The sequence below is a fragment of the Podarcis raffonei genome, chromosome 12, assembly GCF_027172205.1.
Source record: "Podarcis raffonei isolate rPodRaf1 chromosome 12, rPodRaf1.pri, whole genome shotgun sequence".
Lineage (NCBI taxonomy): Eukaryota > Metazoa > Chordata > Lepidosauria > Squamata > Lacertidae > Podarcis > Podarcis raffonei.
In genome coordinates, this window is record NC_070613.1 from 7,075,867 (window position 1) to 7,094,537 (window position 18,671).

General features: G+C 48.4%; 1 protein-coding gene across 1 annotated transcript in view; it reads right to left on the reverse strand.

Moving 5' to 3' along the window:
- The window catches only part of VIPR1 (vasoactive intestinal peptide receptor 1), a 106,530-nt gene that overhangs the window by 27,949 nt on the left and 59,910 nt on the right, over positions 1-18,671 (reverse strand). Inside the window, exons 3-6 of the mRNA XM_053359216.1 lie at positions 16,083-16,190; positions 3,068-3,171; positions 1,378-1,475; positions 586-718 (exon numbers count right to left, since the gene is read on the reverse strand). Coding sequence (XP_053215191.1) covers positions 586-718; positions 1,378-1,475; positions 3,068-3,171; positions 16,083-16,190 — 443 coding nt within the window. The remainder of the gene's footprint in view (positions 1-585; positions 719-1,377; positions 1,476-3,067; positions 3,172-16,082; positions 16,191-18,671) is intronic.

Here is an 18,671-nt window from a genome sequence, read left to right on the forward strand (position 1 = left end):
TTTCAGGCAAGCATACGGTTAATAATAGTAATAATAATAATTTATTTATACCTTGCCCATCTGGCTGGGTTTCCCCAGTCACTCTGGGCAGCTCCCAACAGAACATTAAAAACATGATAAAACATCAAACATTAAAAACTTCCTTAAACAGGGCTGCCTTCAGGTGTCTTCTAAAAGTCAGATAGTTGTTTATTTCCTTGACATCTGAGGGCGTTCCACAGGGCGGGCGCCACCACCGAGAAGGCCCTCTGCCTGGTTCCCTGCAACCTCGCTTCTTGCAGGGAGGGAACCCCCAGAAGGCCCTCGGAGCTGGACCTCAGTGTCCAGGTTGAACGATGGGGGTGGAGACGCTCCTTCAGGTCTACAGGACTAAGGCTGTTTAGGGCTTTGAAGGTCAGCACCAACACTTTGAATTGTGCTCAGAAACGTACTGGGAGCCAATGTAGCTCTTTCAGGACCGGTGTTATATGGTCTCTGCGGCCACTCCCAGTCAAGTTACGAGAGAGGCAAAATGGAGCATGCAAGACTAGCACAGAGGAGACCCCCACCCGTCCCTGAGCGCTCCCAGCGGAAGGCACAACTGACCGAGCCAATGGAGCAGTGGTCGGACTCCCCTCTCTCAAAGAGGATGACGTCCTTGATGAAGACGGCGATGGCTCTCATGATGAAGGACATGAAGAGATGCATGTGGATGTAATTCCGAGTGCAGTGGAGTTTCCTGGATGAGAAAAAGAGAGAAAGGAGTCTTTTAAAAGGGGACCACCACGCAGAGAGCCTGACTGAAACTGGTTTAAGAGCCAAGGGACAAGCCGACTCTCTTCCCCTCCCTCAAGTTTCCCTTGTGTGTCTCTGTGACGTTAACATATGAGAGTGCTGGAGGTGAAATAGTTAAACAGGTTAACCCTAACCCTAACCCAATCAGAACCCGGGGGTGGAGTCAGAGGGACTATAAAACCAGCTCTGGGAGGGGCGAAGGGAAGAAGTTCATTGGGAGGTTGGTTGGAGTGGGAGTGCATTGGGACAGAGTCTGTGGGTAGGTTGATTTAGTGTAGCGAAATAAGCTGAATCAGGAACAGTTAGGAGCTAGGAAGACAATAAAATATCTGAGAGGCGGCTTAGTGAGTGAGAGCAGGTAGCGGAAGTTATAGGTCTGGATAGGCACCCCATGATTGTAATTGACCGATACCGTTTATGAAACCACACGCTTGTTAAACTGCAATAAATAAACCGAAGTTTATGTTCCAATTTAACCCTGACTGGACTCAGTATTGTACCAGGTAGGGCCTGGGTGGTGGCAGCGAGAAATCAAGTGGTGGCACAGGGATCAATAGACGGCGAAACGTCCGGGGACCCTGCGTGATCGCCACAGTCTCTTACCTGAAGAGACACAGAACCACCATGGCTGCCGTAAGAGCAACGAGCGACAAACTGTGCCCAATGGTGTACCCAGTCTTCACAGTGCCGTAGAATGTGTTCTGTCAACACAGAAAAGAGAAGCAAATAACAGTGTGTTTGCCTATTCGTTATTTCAGTTTGTATCCCGCTTGTCTGCCAACAGGCCCTCAAAGAAGCTTACAATGTTTTCGATCGCAGGGCTGCGGCTCAGGGGCAGAACACCTGCTTTTCTTGAAGAACATTCCAGATCTGAGCCCCAGGGTTGGCCCAATACATTTTGGCGCCTGAGGCAAACCACCAGGGAAGAAGGGGTGAGCGAAGAAGAAGAAGAGTTTGGATTTGATATCCCGCTTTATCACTACCCGAAGGAGTCTCAAAGCGGCTAACATTCTCCTTTCCCTTCCTCCCCCACAACATACACTCTGTGAGGTGAGTGGGGCTGAGAGACTTCAGAGAAGTGTGACTGGCCCAAGGTCACCCAGTAGCTGCATGTGGAGGAGCGGTGACGCGAACCCGGTTCCCCAGATTACGAGTCTACCGCTCTTAACCACTACACCACAATGGCTCTCCCTTGTTCCTAAGAGCTACGTTAGGAACAAGGGAGGAATAAACGTTGGGATCTGCTCTCCTGTGGAGGCTGCCACCTGAGGCAGTCACTTCACCTGACAATCTCCACCCTCTCCAGGTATGGTTTGAAACATTCCTGTAGAAAACCCAGGAGAGCTGATGGCGGTCGGTGTAGACAACACTGAGGTAGATGGACCAATGGTCTGAGGCAGTTTTTGATGTTCAGTTAAAATTCAAATGCTGCTTCCATCTTCCCTCATCTCCCAGCTTACTTCAACTTCCCCCAATCCCAGTACCTCAGCCTTCATTTCAGGACGTCAACTGCTATTACCTATCGCTCAGCAGATCGTACAACCTATACCGCCCTCAGTATTTTGTGGGTCAGTAAAAGAAACTCCATGCTACTACTCTCTAAGTCGGGGTGGATAACCTATTGCAGCCTGAGGGCCACAGTCCTTCGTGGAGAACGTTTTGGGGCCTGTTTGTAGAAAGTGCAAAAGCAGATGAGGCCAAGGTATCTGTGGGATGAGCAAAGGATGTGACTGTTTTCTTTGTACAGTCATACCTCATGTTATGTTTGCTTCAGGTTGAGCGTTTTCAGGTTGTGTCCCGCAGTGACACGGAAGTACCAGAAAGGGTTACTTTTGGGTTTCGCCGCTCACACATGCGCAGACACGCAAAATGATGTCACGCGCATGCGCAGAAGTGGCGAATTGCGACCCACACATGTGCAGACGTGGGTTGCATTCCTTTCAGGTTGCGAATGGGCCTCCGGAACGGATCCTGTTCACAACCAGAGGTACCACTGTACAGTGGGTTGAGTTCCAGCTGCACAAAAGCCAGTGGTTTTTACACGAACACGCTCCTTTCTCCTCTCCTCCTTCAAGGCAAGAAAGAAGCATCGTCGCAGTTCTAGGACACATGCCAACAAGGCAAATGCATTTGAAGGAGGTGTGGAACTGAACCCATTTCCCAGCCCAAGCCACCGGTGCATTGTCGCTCTCATAGCATCAAATGCAGCGTTGTCCCAAAAGCTTCTGGAAACCGAATATTCGGCTTCTCTCGGCAACCCTACCAAACCCGACCTTGCTTCGAGTTTACTGACCTGTTCCACCACGTTTGTGGCATTGGGATCATACCCACACGCTGCGATGTATGGAGGGTACATTTCAGACCAGCCTTCGCTGGTACAGTTCCTGCTCACATTACCTAGAGGGGAAGAAAGCAAGAGGGTTGCAAGGCTTGACGGATACAGAATTGGGTAAGAATCTCTGGGAATTACATATTCTACTTGATTGCTTGCCTTTTTGACGGGTCTACCCAAAATAAACCCCACAGAGTCTGAAACAATAAAAAGTCGTAAAAACAGAAAAGTATCTATCTATCTACAGGTATCTATCTGTCAGGGAACTGCCATCGGAACTAGAGGAGGAGGCAAGGCTCCACAGCGATGCTGGAGAAGGGCCCAGCAGGGAGAGAGGCAGCTCTTTGGCTGGGGAAGGAAATCAGCGTGACACCAGGGATAAAGGGGGGCCGATGGGGGAAGCGGAGAGGAGGCTCCAGGACTCCTCGCAGGAGACCAGCAAGGAGAGCACGGGTCCTCCGTTGCCCACACCCACCCTGTGCAGAAGACTTCCGCGCAGGGAGAGTAGGCGGCGACTTGGCGTCAAAGAACTTCTTTGCTGGAAGAGGTTCAAGAAACGCCCACTGACGGATTCTGCTAGCGACTGAACAGCCACGAAGTGAATGGCTGTCCAGACAGAAAAGGTTTAACCAGGCAACCTAGCCCAGAGTGGCGGTAACTTACGCACGAGCAACCCCCTAAAACCATTACACTATCTATCTATCATCTATCTATCTATCTATCTATCTATCTATCTATCTATCTATCATCTATCTATCTATCTATCTATCTATCATCTATCTATCTATCTATCATCTATCTATCTCTCATCTGTGCTGGAATGAGACAGTTTCTGCCATGTGCCCCAAATTCAGAAAGTGGGTGCCTCCTTCAGGAGGGACTTCCAAAAATTGGACCTGCAACACCAAATGCACGGCTTCTAGTAGTTACGAGCCAAGTGTCTGAGCTAGAAATTACCTCAGCAGAGTTCCCTGTGCTGAAGAAAAGATTGTTCAGCCTCTTTGCAAACTGTGGCCTTGTGAGGGGAACAGGGGGTTTCTAACAACTCTTAGCACCATTAAGAAGCGACACTTCCCAGAATCCTTTGGGGGAAGCCACGACACTTTAAAGTGGTATCAAAGTGGTTTAAGTGCAGGGTGTGAATGTGGCCTGAGTGTGCAACTTGGGGGTGGAGGGGGTGGAGAGTAGGAGAGAAAGCCTACCTCAGAGCCAGAGTCTTGTGAGGGGAGGGGGAAACGAACAAGTTACCACTTCCCAGCTTCTCAGAGGCATTTTTCCATCTTTTAAAAAGGTATTTTATTGATTTGTTAACCAAAGAAAAGTGCAAATGTAACAAAAAGAAAGAATAAAAAAGGCAAAACCACAAAGCATCACAGCCTGGAAGGACAAAAGTACAAAGATGCAGCACAGATCCAAATAAAGTATTGACTCGTACAAAAAATCCCTTTACAAATAATAAAGATATACAAAAATGAAAGCATTGTCCACTTGTGAGTTCCATCATTACTGAGAATAAAGGTTCTGTATAGTCTTAAACCTGCCAGGCATTTGCATTTACTGGTGGCAGTGAGCGACTATGTACCTCACTGTTCTTATAAGAAATAAAATCATGCCTTCTATCTCTCCATCTCTGCCAGAGTTTCCCAAACTTGGATCTCCAGTTGTTTTTGGACTACAACTCCCATCAGCCCTAGCTAGCAGGATCAGTGGTCAGGGAGGATGGGAACTGTAGTTCAAAAACAAGAGGTTTGGGAAACCCCGGTCTATATGGCCATTCAAGCTCTGCCCTTTAGATATTTTTAGTTTATGAGATACCTTTTCCAGAAGGGCAATTTGCCAAACCTTATTGCTCTATATCACACTCATTATGGGATGCAGAAGGGGCCACCAACCTCTCTGGGCCAGTCGACGCTTTTGGGATGTGGAGAAAAGTTTGTGGGTGCCAGTCACAAAATGACTGAAGGAAGAGCAGGGGTCCAATGCAGTGAAATGTGGGAATGTTTTCCCCCATCCCAGACATCTTTATTGAAAGTTCAAAAAGTACATAGGTGCACTACACATGATGGTCTAAACCACAGAGCTTAGGGCTTGCCGATTGGAAGGTCGGTGGTTCAAATCCCTGCAACGGGGTGAGCTCCTGTTGCTCGGTCCCTGCTCCTGCCAACCTAGCAGTTCGAAAGCACATCAACGTGCAAGTAGATAAATAGGTACCGCTCCGGCGGGAAGGTAAACGGCGTTTCCGTGCGCTGCTCTGGTTTGCCAGAAGCGGCTTAGTCATGCTGGCCACATGACCCAGAAGCTGTACGCCGGCTCCCTCGGCCAATAAAGCGAGATGAGCGCCGCAACCCCAGAGTCGTCCGCGACTGGACCTAACGGTCAGGGGTCCCTTTACCTTTACCTTTATCACGGTGCATGGAGACAGAAAGTCAGGTTGTGCATCTGTAACAGTGAGCTGCTAGGTTGGCAGGAGCAGGGACTGAGCAACGGGAGCTCACCCCGTCACGGGGATTCGAACCGCCGGCCTTCTGATCAGAAGCCCTAGGCTCTGTGGTTTAACCCACAGCGCCACCTGCACCGTGGTAGTCATTTGTATAACTGTATTATCTGCAAAGCCATTTGTATTATTTATCTGCACTTGTATGACTTAAATTTGCAACTCGCCTTTCTGCCCAAATGCCAAAGTTTGCAAACGCGGCCCAGGCGTATTTCTTAATTCTTAATAACGTCGAATCCCCAGAAACTCCCGCTGGGTTATACGAACTGCCCACATTTTGACAGCACCGTAATAAGTACTCAGCTGTGCTGCGCTTTGTTTCTCTAAGTGCTTGGCACATTAGCTCTGCTGCGTGGGTTTGGCTATCAATAGGCAACTCGCCTAAATGCAATTTCTGCCTCTTCTTAAAGCTCATCCTCTCCACGATGCTTTTGTTCTCCTGTTCCTTACACTTGACTGAAGTGCCCTCCCATTGAGAAAAGTTTCGCGCCCCTTCCACTCACATTGATGGGAGATTTGAAACAGATTCTGCTTCATTTCAGGATTTGTCTGCCTTTCTTACCCAGGGCTTTGTCGGAACCCCAGAATCTTCCCGTACCCCAAACTCTGGAATGCCATGAAGGAATAACCATGAGAATGGCTGGATCATGCGCAGAGCAGACGTGGTTCGACTGGTGGGGCAGAGCTGCAGTACTAGCTTCCCACCAGCAGGGGCACTGGTGCTAATTGGGAGGAAGAGGGGAAAGGCGTCAGAGGGTTAGCATCACTGTCTCCAGCTATGGAGACAGAGCTTCTCTTCTCTCCCTGCCAATCACTCGCAGCCAAGTAAGATCATCTTCCATGAATATGGTCTTAGCAGTGAGTCCTTAAGGGACTGTGGAGGCCAATTCTGGATCCACACATCCTTCCACAGAGGGGACACAGGTTTCCGGGTGGGAGTTGATGACAGTGAGGGTTTGCCAAACATGCCTTTCTCTTAGCTCCTTTCTCCCTTTTGTCCTTAGTGCTTCTTCAAAGTCCACAACGTCTTTGCTAGAGGCTGTTCTTCAACTGAAGCACTCGCAGGCCAGTGTTTCCTAATTATCAGTGCATATACTGCATTTTTAAAGATTTGCCTTGAGAGCATCTTTAAACCTCTTTTGTTGACAACCGGTATTTTGCTTTCCATTCTTAAGTTGGGAATAGAGTACAGTGGTACTTTGGGTTAAGTACTTAATTCGTTCCGGAGGTCCGTTCTTAACCTGAAACTGTTCTTAACCTGAGGCACCACTTTAGCTAATGGGGCCTCCTGCTGCTGCCGCGCCGCTGGAGCACGATTTCTGTTCTCATCCTGAAGCAAAGTTCTTAACCCGAGGTACTATTTCTGGGTTAGCGGAGTCTGTAACCTGAAGCGTATGTAACCCGAGATACCACTGTAGTTGCTTTGGAAAGACGATAATCAGGCATTCAAACAACATGACCAGTCCAACCAAGTTGATGTTGAAGAATCATTGCTTTGGCACTGGTGATCTTTGCTTCCTCCAGTACACTGACATCAGTTTGCCTTTCTTCACATTAAGCTGGTGCTTAATAGATTTTACATGGGGTTAAGAAGAGTCGGACACGACTAAACAACTAAACAACAACAATAGTTTTACTTCTATCACTTGTTTCATTTTTATTTTTTAAAAATTAACGGTTTCCACCCTCTCCCCATGTTTTTAGTGGTTCTTATTTTTACCTGTAAGCTGCCTGGAGCCCCATCAGGGGCAGCCTGACCCCCTCCTCTGGCAATCTGCACAGAATTTTGCTTAATTGGTTGCCATCAATTTGATTTTAATTTGATTTTAATTAATTTTATAATGAATGTTTTTAGAATGTTGGATTATTTTGATTGTTGTTAGCCGCCCTGAGCCCAGCTTCGGCTGGGGAGGGCGGGATATAAATAAAAGTTATTATTATTATTACTATTATTATTATTAATCATAGAATCTTAGAGTTGGAAGGGACCCCACGAGTCATCTAGTCCAACCCCCTGCAATGGAGGAATCTCAGCTAAAGCACCCATGACAGGTGGCCATCCAACCTCTGCTTCAAAACCTTCAAGAATGGCAAGTCTACCACCTCTCATGGAAGTCTGTTCCACTGCTGAACACCTCTGACTGTCAGAAAGCTTTTCTAAATGTTAAGTCAGCATCTCCTTTCTTGTCACTTGAAGCCATTGCCTTGAGTCCTACCCTCAAGAGCAGGAGAAAACAAGCATGCTCCATGTGACAGCCCTTAAGATATCTGAAGATGGGTATCCTATCTCCTCTCAGTCTCCTCTTTTCCAGGCTAAACATACCCAGCTCCTTCAAGGCTTAGTTTCCAGACCCTTGATAATCTCAGTTGCCTTCCTCTGCACACATTCCAGCTTGTCAACATCCTGCTTAAATTGTGGTGCCCAGAACTGGACCCAGTATTCCAAGTGTGGTCTGACTAAGGCAGAATAGAGTGGGACTATAACTTCCCTGACAAACCTAGACAGCATCTTAAAAAGCAGAGACATCACCTTGCCGAAAAAGATCCGTATAGTTCAAGCTATGGTTTTCCAAGTAGTGATGTATGGAAGTGAGAGCTGGACCATCAAGAAGGCTGATCACCGAAGAATGGATGCTTTTGAATTATGGTGCTGGAGGAGACTCTTGAGAGTCCCATGGACTGCAAGAAGATCAAACCTCTCCATTCTGAAGGAAATCAGCCCTGAGTGCTCACTGGAAGGACAGATCCTGAAGCTGAGGCTCCAATACTTTGGCCACCTCATGAGAAGAGAAGACTCCCTGGAAAAGACCCTGATGTTGGGAAAGATGGAGGGCACAAGGAGAAGGGGACGACAGAGGACAAGATGGTTGGACAGTGTTCTCAAAGCTACCAGCATGAGTTTGACCAAACTGTGGGAGGCAGTGGAAGACAGGAGTGCCTGGTGTGCTCTGGTCCATGGGGTCACGAAGAGTCGGATACGACTAAACAACAACAAATAACTTCCCTTGATCTGGACACTAGACTTCTGTTGATGCAGCCTAGAATAATGTTAGCTTTTTTTTGCTGCTGCACCACACTGTTGACTCATGTTAAGCTTTTGGTCCACTAAGACCCCTAGATCCTTTTCACATGTTCTGCTAGCAAGCCAGGTGCCCCCAATCCTATATTTGTGCATCTGGTTCTTCATGCCTAAGCGCAGAACCTTATATTTGTCCCTATTGAAATTCATTTTGTTAGCTTGTGCCAGTTCTCCAATCCATTAAGGTCATTTCGAATTCTGATTCTGTCACCTGCAGCATTCGCTACCCTTCCCAGTTTGGTATTATCTGCAGGTGTCATCGGCAGCCACTGAAAGCTGCCTCCTTCATGAACTTGTCCAATTCTCTTTTAAAGCCATCCAAGTTGGTGGCCATTGCTGCCTCTTGTGGCAGGGAGTTCCATAGTCTATGCGTTGCATGCTTTCTTTTATCGGTCATGAATCTTCCAAAATTCCAACATAGCCTCTACCCAGAAATTCAAGAAGCATTATCAGAGATCAAGGAGATATTCCAACACTCAAGGAAGCCATAAAGTTGGGCTGGTGAGGGGAGTGGCCTGGGGGGGGGAAGGGTGTGGGTCAGGAAGGTATGTGGCCTGGAGCAATTCCCAAGGGCCAAATGCAAGTGGCCTGGAGGGCCACATTAGACTACCAGACTTGAGTTTCACTAACCCTGTTGTGAAGGAATGAATGAGTACACTTCATTTTGCCTGACACTGCAGTTGAATGGGATGAAAATGACTTTCATATTCCAACTCCTCTATTCTCCATGGAATTGTTGGTGTGCTGGTCCCGGGGGGGGGGGACGTGTGGCGTGGTCTAAGTCCGGTCCTAGGTTGAGGGTAAGGAGGCTGTCCGTCAGGGGCGAAGCGAGGTCCAAAGCGAGGAGTCGGGCGTGGTCAGGAACTCTGGCAGGAGAGCAGGTCAGGGTGCCGGCAGGAACAGGTTACCAACGATGTTGCTCCCGCAACCTGGGACTGGGTGGGCTGGCCTTTATCTGCCCCGAGGCATAGGGCGGCCCCGGTCCACAGGTGACTCGCCTCTCCTGGCCTGGAGGCGAGCACTCCTCCTGCAGGAACTTAGTTCCCTCCGCCTCTCTGCCCTGAACCTCTGCAGCTCAGGAGAGGCTAGAGGGTTACCGGACCCAGAGGCAACCTCACCGTCCCCTGACAGGGCTGAGAGTGGAGCACCTGCAGGCAATGGGTCCTCCATCACCTCCGGAGCCAGAGTGGATTCAGCTGGTGTCTGCTCCTGAGGATCCAGCACAGGTGAGGACCCTTCAGGCTCAGACCCCAGCCCCGGCTCAGCTGGTTCTGGAGGCGGGGACTCCTGTGCAGGCTGGGATTCCTCAGGTTCAGCCTCTGAATCAGATTCCCAGGCCATCACAGTTGGCCTTGCTTCACTTGGCGACACTCCAAGTTCCGTGTTTACCCAGAATTCCCCTTAAAAATGTAAGCAAGAGTCCAAAATGCATCAGTTTTTCTCCCCGGGAACGGCTCAACGGATGAAGGAGACGGCGGCGAAATTGTAAGGGACTGTTTATGTTTGCTGCCTCGTTTCTGGGAGGCGGCGTGATTGATTCTGCCGGGGCAAAAAGCAGAAAAGAGAACAAAATGATCCGGGAGAGAGAAGGGGGGAAAAAACCCCTCTCCTCTACGTGGTCCAACATAGAAATGGAGCTAAAGAGACAGCAATCAATTTCAGAATAAATGTTCCTGGCCAAGAAACAAGACCAAAACCCTGATTTGGTCGAAAAAAATAAAAATAAAAAGTCTCTGCTTGGCATGTCACATTTTTTTCCATGGAAAAGAATTAACACTGTTTTGGTAATATGAAGACAGGAATCTGACTTAAACTGAGCCAAATGGTCAGATCACTGGTCTGTTGAGATCAGGCATGTCCAAAGTCTGTCTCAGGGGCCTAATCTGTTTATCTCCTGGGGTAAAATCCTAAAAAAAGCTCAACAACTTCAATCCTAAAAATCCTTAATCACTTAATCAAACCTGGCCCTCTTTGAAAAAAGTTTGGGCACCCCTGATCTCTAGATCAGACTTATCTGCTCTGTTTGGCTCTCCAGATCTTCACCAGATGTTTTCCACCACCTGTATCTGATCCCATTTTAACTGGAGATGTCAGGGACTGAATCAGGGACCCTCTGCAAGTAGTCCTCTCTGTCACTAAGCTCAGGGGTAGTTTTTGCGCTGCCCTCTGGACAGACTCCCAACTCCCATCATCTCCAGCTGGAATGGCCAATGATCAGGGGAGATGGGACCCTCCAAGTTAGACTACTGCAATGCATTGCACGTGGGGCTACCTTTGAAGACTGTTGGAAACTATAGCCGGTGTGTAACATGTTGGCTATGAAAAGAAAGCATGAACAGATCATCTGGATCATATAAACTGACCTGAATGCATTGCCCGCCAAGTAGTTTCTGGACCCAATTCAAAATGCTGGTTTTGACCTTTAAAGTCAAATACTGTTTGGACCTTAAAGGACTGCCTTTCCAGCGCAAGGTCCCATTAGCTAAAGTGGTACCTCAGGTTAAGAACAGTTTCAGGTTAAGAACAGACCTCCAGAACAAATTAAGTTCTTAACCCAAGGTACCAACGTATATGGTGATGGGGTGAGACCCTTACACACACACACACACACACACACACACACACGCTGAGGCATAATTCCAGAAGCCTCTAGCTTGCCACAAGAGGAAAGCCATGCCATAAGAGGAAGCTAAATAGGAGAACTTGATCTGCAGAGGAAGCTGTGGGAGTAAACTTGCTGGTTCCTGTTAGCACTACTTAGAGAGGGCTTCCAGGGTGAAAAGGCATCTCATTCAATTTCTAGGTGTAGAAACATAGCCTGGAGTCAATGCGTGGGGTTTTTTGGGGGTGGGGGTGGGGTGGGGGAAATGACACTATCTGAAGCCAGTGGACTGCCCTGCCTGCAAAAAGAACATACAGCAAGTGCAAAACGATTTACTGGAATTGGATTTGGCAGCCAGACATGGGAAAGATGGTAGGAATCCTGGTGTCTTGGAGAATGGAAAACAGAAAAGAAAAAAAAAAGCCTGGAAAACTGAGCTGGTGATGTGGACAAGATGTCAGCTGCAGTGAGGGGGAAGACAAACAGCTCAGCAGTTACATGATTCAGCTAAGGCTGATCTTTCTCAATTCTGCCCTGGCCCCTGCCTTTATCCTGGCTAGCTAAGGAGCATCACATGCTTGCAGTCAGGCTGTTAAAGGTAAAGGGACCCCTGACCATTAGGTCCAGTCGTGACCGACTCTGGGGTTGCGGCGCTCATCTCGCTTTATTGGCGTACAGCCGGCGTACAGCTTCCGGGTCATGTGGCCAGAATGACTAAGCCGCTTCTGGCGAACCAGAGCAGTGCACGAAAATGCTGTTTACCTTCCTGCCAGAGTGGTACCTATTTATCTACTCGCACTTTGACGTGCTTTTGAACTGCTAGGTTGGCAGGGGCTGGGACCGAGCAGCAGGAGCTCACCCCGTTGCGGGGATTTGAACCTCCGACCTTCTGATCAGCAAGTCCTAGGCTCTGTGGTTTAACCCACAGCGCCACCCCTGTCCCTAGTCAGGCTGTTAGAGGAGACCAAACTCTTTCAAGCAAGGCTTTGGGAAAGTGCCATTTAATGCCATGTGCAGTTTGGCCTAGAACATTAAGCTTGCACCTTCTTTGGGCACAAAACGGAACAGGGTTGTGCAGTGTCTGTCTGTGTGATTGACAGGACGTTTGAAGCCTCTGGATTGGCCAGGCCTGCTATCCATTCCAGGAGCTGCCCTTGTGTGATGCATCAAGAAGCATCTCATTCCTGTAGCACTTCAGTGACTCCAGATCCAGCAGTACAGAGCCAGAGACCTGGACCTGAAAAACACCCTTTTAGCACCTAGATTTGGAGATAGCTGCCCACACCCCAAGGCTTGCCCTGACAGCAACAACCAACTGGCAACCCAGGGGTCAGCGATAGCTCAGTTGGTTAGAGCAGGCTTCTTCAACCTCGGCCCTCCAGATGTTTTTGGCCTACAACTCCCATGATCCCTAGCTAGCAGGATCAGTGGTCAGGGATGCTGGGAATTGTAGTCTCAAAACATCTGGAAGGCTGAGGTTGAGGAAGCCTGGGTTAGAGCATGGTGCTGATAATGCCAAGATGGCAGGTTTGATCCCCATTTTGGGACAGATGCATATTCCTGCAATGATCATCGGGGTCCCTTCCAACTCTACAATTCTAGAGTATACCTGAAGGAGTGTCTCCACCCCCATCATTCAGCCTGGACCCTGAGGTCCAGCTCCGAAGGCTTTCTGGCAGTTCCCTCCCTGCGAGAAGTGAGGTTACAGGGAACCAGGCAGAGGGCCTTCTCAGTGATGGTGCCCGCCCTGTTGAACGGCCTCCCATCAGATGTCAAGGAAATAAACAACTATCTGACTTTTAGAAGACATCTGAAGGCAGCCCTGTTTAGGGAAGTTTTTAATGTTTGATGGTGTTTTTAATATCCTGTTGGAAGCCGCCCAGACTGGCGGGGGAGGCCCGGCCAGATGGGCGGGGTATGCCGTATTTGTCGCTCTATAAGACTCAGCAGACCACAAGATGCACCTAGTTTTTGGAGGAAGAAAACAAGAAAAATAATATTCTGAATCTCAGAAGCCAGAACAGCAAGAGGGACCACTGCACAGTGAAAGCAGCAATCCCTCTTGCTGTTCTGGCTTCTGTGATAGCTGCGCAGCCTACATTCGCTCCATAAGACGCACACACATTTCCCCTTACTTTTTAGGAGGGAAAAGTGAGTCTTATAGAGCAAAAAATACGGTAAGTAATAAATGATGATGATGATGATGGTACTATCATCTGACCACCACCAACCCTACCAAATATCATCAGAGGTAGAGTTAAAAAATGCCACAGTTTTATGATGACATTTCAAAAGGCTGCAGAAGACAGGTGTGATAACTGCAGTGAGTAAACTCTTGGGGAAAGTTGAATCTTTTAGTGTTCAGGGCGAGTGTTTCGCAATCAACAGATCTATTTCTTCTGCCCTTGCCTCGCTGCGTTCAGCGACTGCCACAGAACAAGGGGCTGTCATGAAGTCTGAGATTTAGACAGGCTCTTTACAACCAGCCCTGACAAAAGTTTGAGTGGAGGCGATGGGGAACAGGGGATGAGCTTTCTGGAGCTCAGCCCATCTCCAGTGAAGGCATTTTGACAGATCCGATCCTGCCTATCAAATTAGCTGTGCTTGCCAAAAAAGCTCTTAAGTCAGGGGACCTCAGAACAGAAATAAAAATTTTAAAAAATCACCGTTTCATTTACAGGGTTCCTGGCATGATGGAGGCACAACTGGGAGAGATGTGCTCAAAATAACACTTGGCATGGTGTCAAGAAAATAAAAATAAAAGGAAAAGACAATGTCAAAGCTCTCCTGAGGAATATCTTGACTGGCCAGGCAGCATGAGCCGATTAATGGGCATCTACTTAGAAGCAAGGGACGCAGGTGGCGCTATGGGTAAAACCTCAGTGCCTAGGACTTGCCGATTGTAAGGTCGGTGGTTCGAATCCCCACGGCGGGGTGAGCTCCCGTCATTCGGTCCCAGCTCCTGCCCACCTAGCTGTTCAAAAGCACCCCTAAGTGCAAGTAGATAAATAGGTACCGCTTTATAGTGGGAAGGTAAACGGCGTTTCCGTGTGCGGCGCTGGTGCTGGCTCGCCAGCTGCAGCTTCGTCATGCTGGCCACATGACCCAGAAGTGTCTTCCGACGGCGCTGGCTTCCGGCCTCTAGAGCGAGATGAGCGCGCAACCCTAGAGTCGGACACGACTGGCCCGTACGGGCAGGGGTACCTTTACCTTTACCTTTACTTAGAAGCAAGTCCCACTGCAATCAGTAACTACTAAATACAGTGGTACCCCGGTTCTCGAACGTCTTGAATGAATGTTTTGGAACCCGAATGCCGAAAACCCAGAAGTCAATGCTTCTGTTTTCAAACGCGCCTTGGAAGTCGAACGGCTTCTGCCGCTTGTTTTTCAATTTTCTCAATTTAATTTGTAGACAGCCCTTTGCACCTCGGTTTTCAAACGTTTCAGAACTCAAACAGTCTTCCGGATCGGGTTACATTTGAGAACCGAGGTACCACTGTACCTGGTGCATTTAAGATGGCAGACTCAAACACAATGCCAGAGGTTGGGGCCACTCAATGAAACTTGAGTGTTGGGAGATTGAGGAAGGCAAAGGGGATAGTTTAACTAGGTACTCTTCACACAGTGCCTAGTTAACTATGGAACTCGCTGAACAGTTGTGTGTGGTTCGTAAACTAGGGGGACCAGGGTAGTCTCCTAAAGGGTCCAAGAGCCCTTCTGCCACCTTCCCAAAGCTTGTTCGGCTTTGGGCAGGAGGCCTCAGGGCTCCAGCATCCAGCTTGTGCCCAGCTTGCAACTCACGCGTGCAACTTTGGGACGTCGCAATGTCACGTGCGCAATGTCAGCCCCACCCCCTGCAGTTGACCTTGCAAGCTGGCAGCTCTGGCCCTAACAGTTCCCCTACAAAATAATTCACCGCGCGCCACTGTCGCTGAACTTATTGTCATAGATCTAAGGTAGCAGAGTCTGTTTGTGAGTGGTAGAAAGCAATAAATGGTAGTATTTAGCTAATGTTTGGGATATGAAGGGAAAATACAAGCTGCAGAACTGGGACAGAGAGGAAATTCCTTGGTTTAGTTTATGAAAACCAGCCTGGCTGGGCTAGCTAAGTGCAGAGCCATTAAGAAACAACGGGGAACCAGGTTCTGGGTCATTGAGGGCCACTGGCTATGCAAAAAGTTATCCTTCCCCTCTTATTCGAGGAGTGGACAGACAGGAGATTTGGGAGGGTGACAAGGTGGTGGTGTGTGTGATGTCACAGGAAAATGTATCCTTTCTGAAATCTGAAGGTGTTCTGGGAACAAGTAGGAAGAACTATCTTGGCGCTGGCTGGAGAAGGCTGCACCAAGAGACTGGGAAGAAGAGAAGAAGATATCCCGCTTTATCACTACCCAAAGGAGTCTCCAAGCGGCTAACATTCTCCTTTCCCTTCCTCCCCCACAACAAACACTCTGTGAGGTGAGTGGGGCTGAGAGACTTCAGAGAAGTGTGACTAGCCCAAGGTCACCCAGCAGCTGCATGTGGAGGAGCAGGGAATCGAACCCGGTTCACCAGATTACGAGTCCACTGCTCTTAACCACTACACCACGCTGGCTCTAGGTGAGAAGGAGTAAAACCTTTCTCTACCCGCTTTCTCCATAATGAGAGGCGGGTGCCTCGAGATGACAAGATGTCTGCCATCAGACTGGGCGCCCGTTTATAAAGTGGTTTATCTGTTCGCCTTCAGTCATAAAGACCCACAGATATAAACCCACAGACAAAGCCATCTTCCTGTACGCTCTGAATTGGGAAAGCCACTTACCTGCAGTCCTTGAAAAGAAGGTGAAATAGGCAGGGCAGGGCAGGACTTTGACTTCGCCCAGACTTCCTGCAGGCCAGCAAGTAAGGTTATCCCACATACTCCCGCAGCCTAAGAAGAAAGAGAAATGGAAACTTCAATGGAAACAGCAAAACCGAGAGAAGCTTTGCACACTTCATGTGAGGCAGCACTGCATGGCGGGCCACATACATCTAGAGTCAGCAAACTTTTTCAGCAGGGGGCCGGTCCACCGTCCCTCAGACCTTGTGGAGGGCCAGACTATATTTTGAAAAAGAAGAAGAAGAATGAATTCCTGTGCCCCACAAATAACATTTTAAATAAAAGCACACATTCTACTCATGTAAAAACACGCTGATTCCCAGACTGTCCATGGGCTTAATTTAGAAGGTGATTGGGCAGGATCCAGCCCCGGGGCTTAGTTTGCCTACCCATGATCTAGAGCAGGCATAGGCAACTTCGGCCCTCCAGATGTTTGGGGACTACGACTCCCATCATCTCTAGCTAACAGGACCAGTGGTCAGGGATGATGGGAGTTGTAGTCCCCAAACATCTGGAGGGCAAAGGTTCCCTATGCCTGATGTAGAGTCTTCAGTGGCCTGTTCCACATGGTGAAACAGTGGGGTGTGATTTGCACAGGTGAAGCAGCACATAGGAGGAGCAACGGGTGTCAAAATCAGTCGCCTCCTGTTTCCCAAAAAGTTTGCAAGATGCAGCCCTAGGTCTGATGCATGAGGCTAGAACAGTGCATTGTGGAGTTTGCCAGGTGATGGGAAATTCCTTCTCCCTACAAGCAATTAGAACCTACCTTGCCTCACAAGGTTGCTGCAGAGTTTAAATGGGAAGAACCTATTACATTTCATGATTTCATTTCATTTCTTTTATTTATATCCCGCCTTGCCTCCGGGGAGCTCAAGGTGGTATAAATAGTTCCAACCTTCCACATTTTATCCTGACAACTACCCTGTGAGGTAGATTAGGCAGAGAGTGAGTGATCAGTCCAAGATCACCGGGAGAACTTCATGGCAGAGTGGGGATTCGAACCCTGGTGTCCCAGGTCCTAGTCCGACCCTCTGACCACTACACCACACTGGCTGCATTGTATACCATCACCTTGAGCTCACTGGAGAAAAAGGTGAGATAGCAATGCAAATGTTCCTTACCCTCAACATTTCATCGGCCATGAATGCAGACAATTCCAGGAAGCTATTTTCACTCTGCTCTATGAAAAAACCCACGATGCCTTGGTGGAATGGTATTATTGTACAACAATCCCACACAACATCTGAGCTAAAGAAACATGAGCTACTCTGTGGCACCAGCATTTTGGCACTCCTCTGCCACAGGGATCCAATGCACCCTAAATAAATTTTGTTTGACTTTGTTATTTATTTAATGCTGATCTCCTCTTGTTTTGCTCTCTAGAGGTGACATTAGAAAGTGTATTAGAAAGCTGCTTTAGGGAGGGACAAGTCCAGCTGGGCATTTTTGTTAAAACCCCAAGGGATGGAGTGAGTCAGGCTGCCGAAAGGCAAGAGACAGAGCAGAGCAAAACTGATTCTGATTGAGAGTTCAAACTTCATTTGTGCAGCAGGGTATTCTGCTAATTTAACTGATACGATGATACCCAGCAACTGCAAGCCTTTGGGAACATTTGGATTTTTGAGTGAGTGTTGAAGAAGACGAAGAAGAAGAAGAAGAAGAAGAGGAGGAGGAGGAGTTTGGATTTGATATCCCACTTTATCCCTACTCTAAGGAGTCTCAAAGCGGCTAACAATCTCCTTTCCCTTCCTCCCCCACAACAAACACTCTGTGAGGTGAGTGAGGCTGAGAGACTTCAGAGAAGTGTGACTAGCTCAAGGTCACCCAGCAGCTGCTTGTGGAGGAGCGGGGAATCGAACCTGGTTCACCAGATTACGAGTCCACCGCTCTTAACCACTACACCACACTGGCTCCACACACCCTTTTTATCCCCCTCCCTGGATCACCATCACCCACCCTCAAGCAGAAAGGAAGACAAAACACTTCACTTTTCCAAGGGATCTGAGTGAGTGATAGATCCAGCAGAAATCATCATCATCATCACTATCATATTTATAGCCCCCCATCTTGCTGGGTTTCCCCAGCCACTCTGAGTGGCACCCAACAGAATATTAAAATCACGATAAAACATCAAACATTAAAAATTTCCCTAAATAGGGCTGCCTTCAGATGTCTTCTGAAAGTCAGATAGTTGTTTATTTCCTTGACATCTGATGGGAGGGTGTTCCACAGGGCAGGTGCCACTACCGAGAAGCCCCTCTGCCTGGTTCCTGTAACCTCACTTCTCGCAGGGAGGGAACTGCCAGAAGGCCCTCGGTGCTGGACCTCAGTGTTCAGGCAGAATGATGGGTGTGGAGACGCTCCTTCAGGTATACTGGACAGAGGCCGTTTAGGGCTTTAAAGGTCATCAGCACCAACACTTTGAATTGTGCTCAGAAAAGTACTGGTAGCCAATGTTGGTCTTTCAGGACTGGTGTTATGTGGTTTCGGTGGCCACTCCCAGTCATCAGTCTAGCTGCCACATTCTGGATT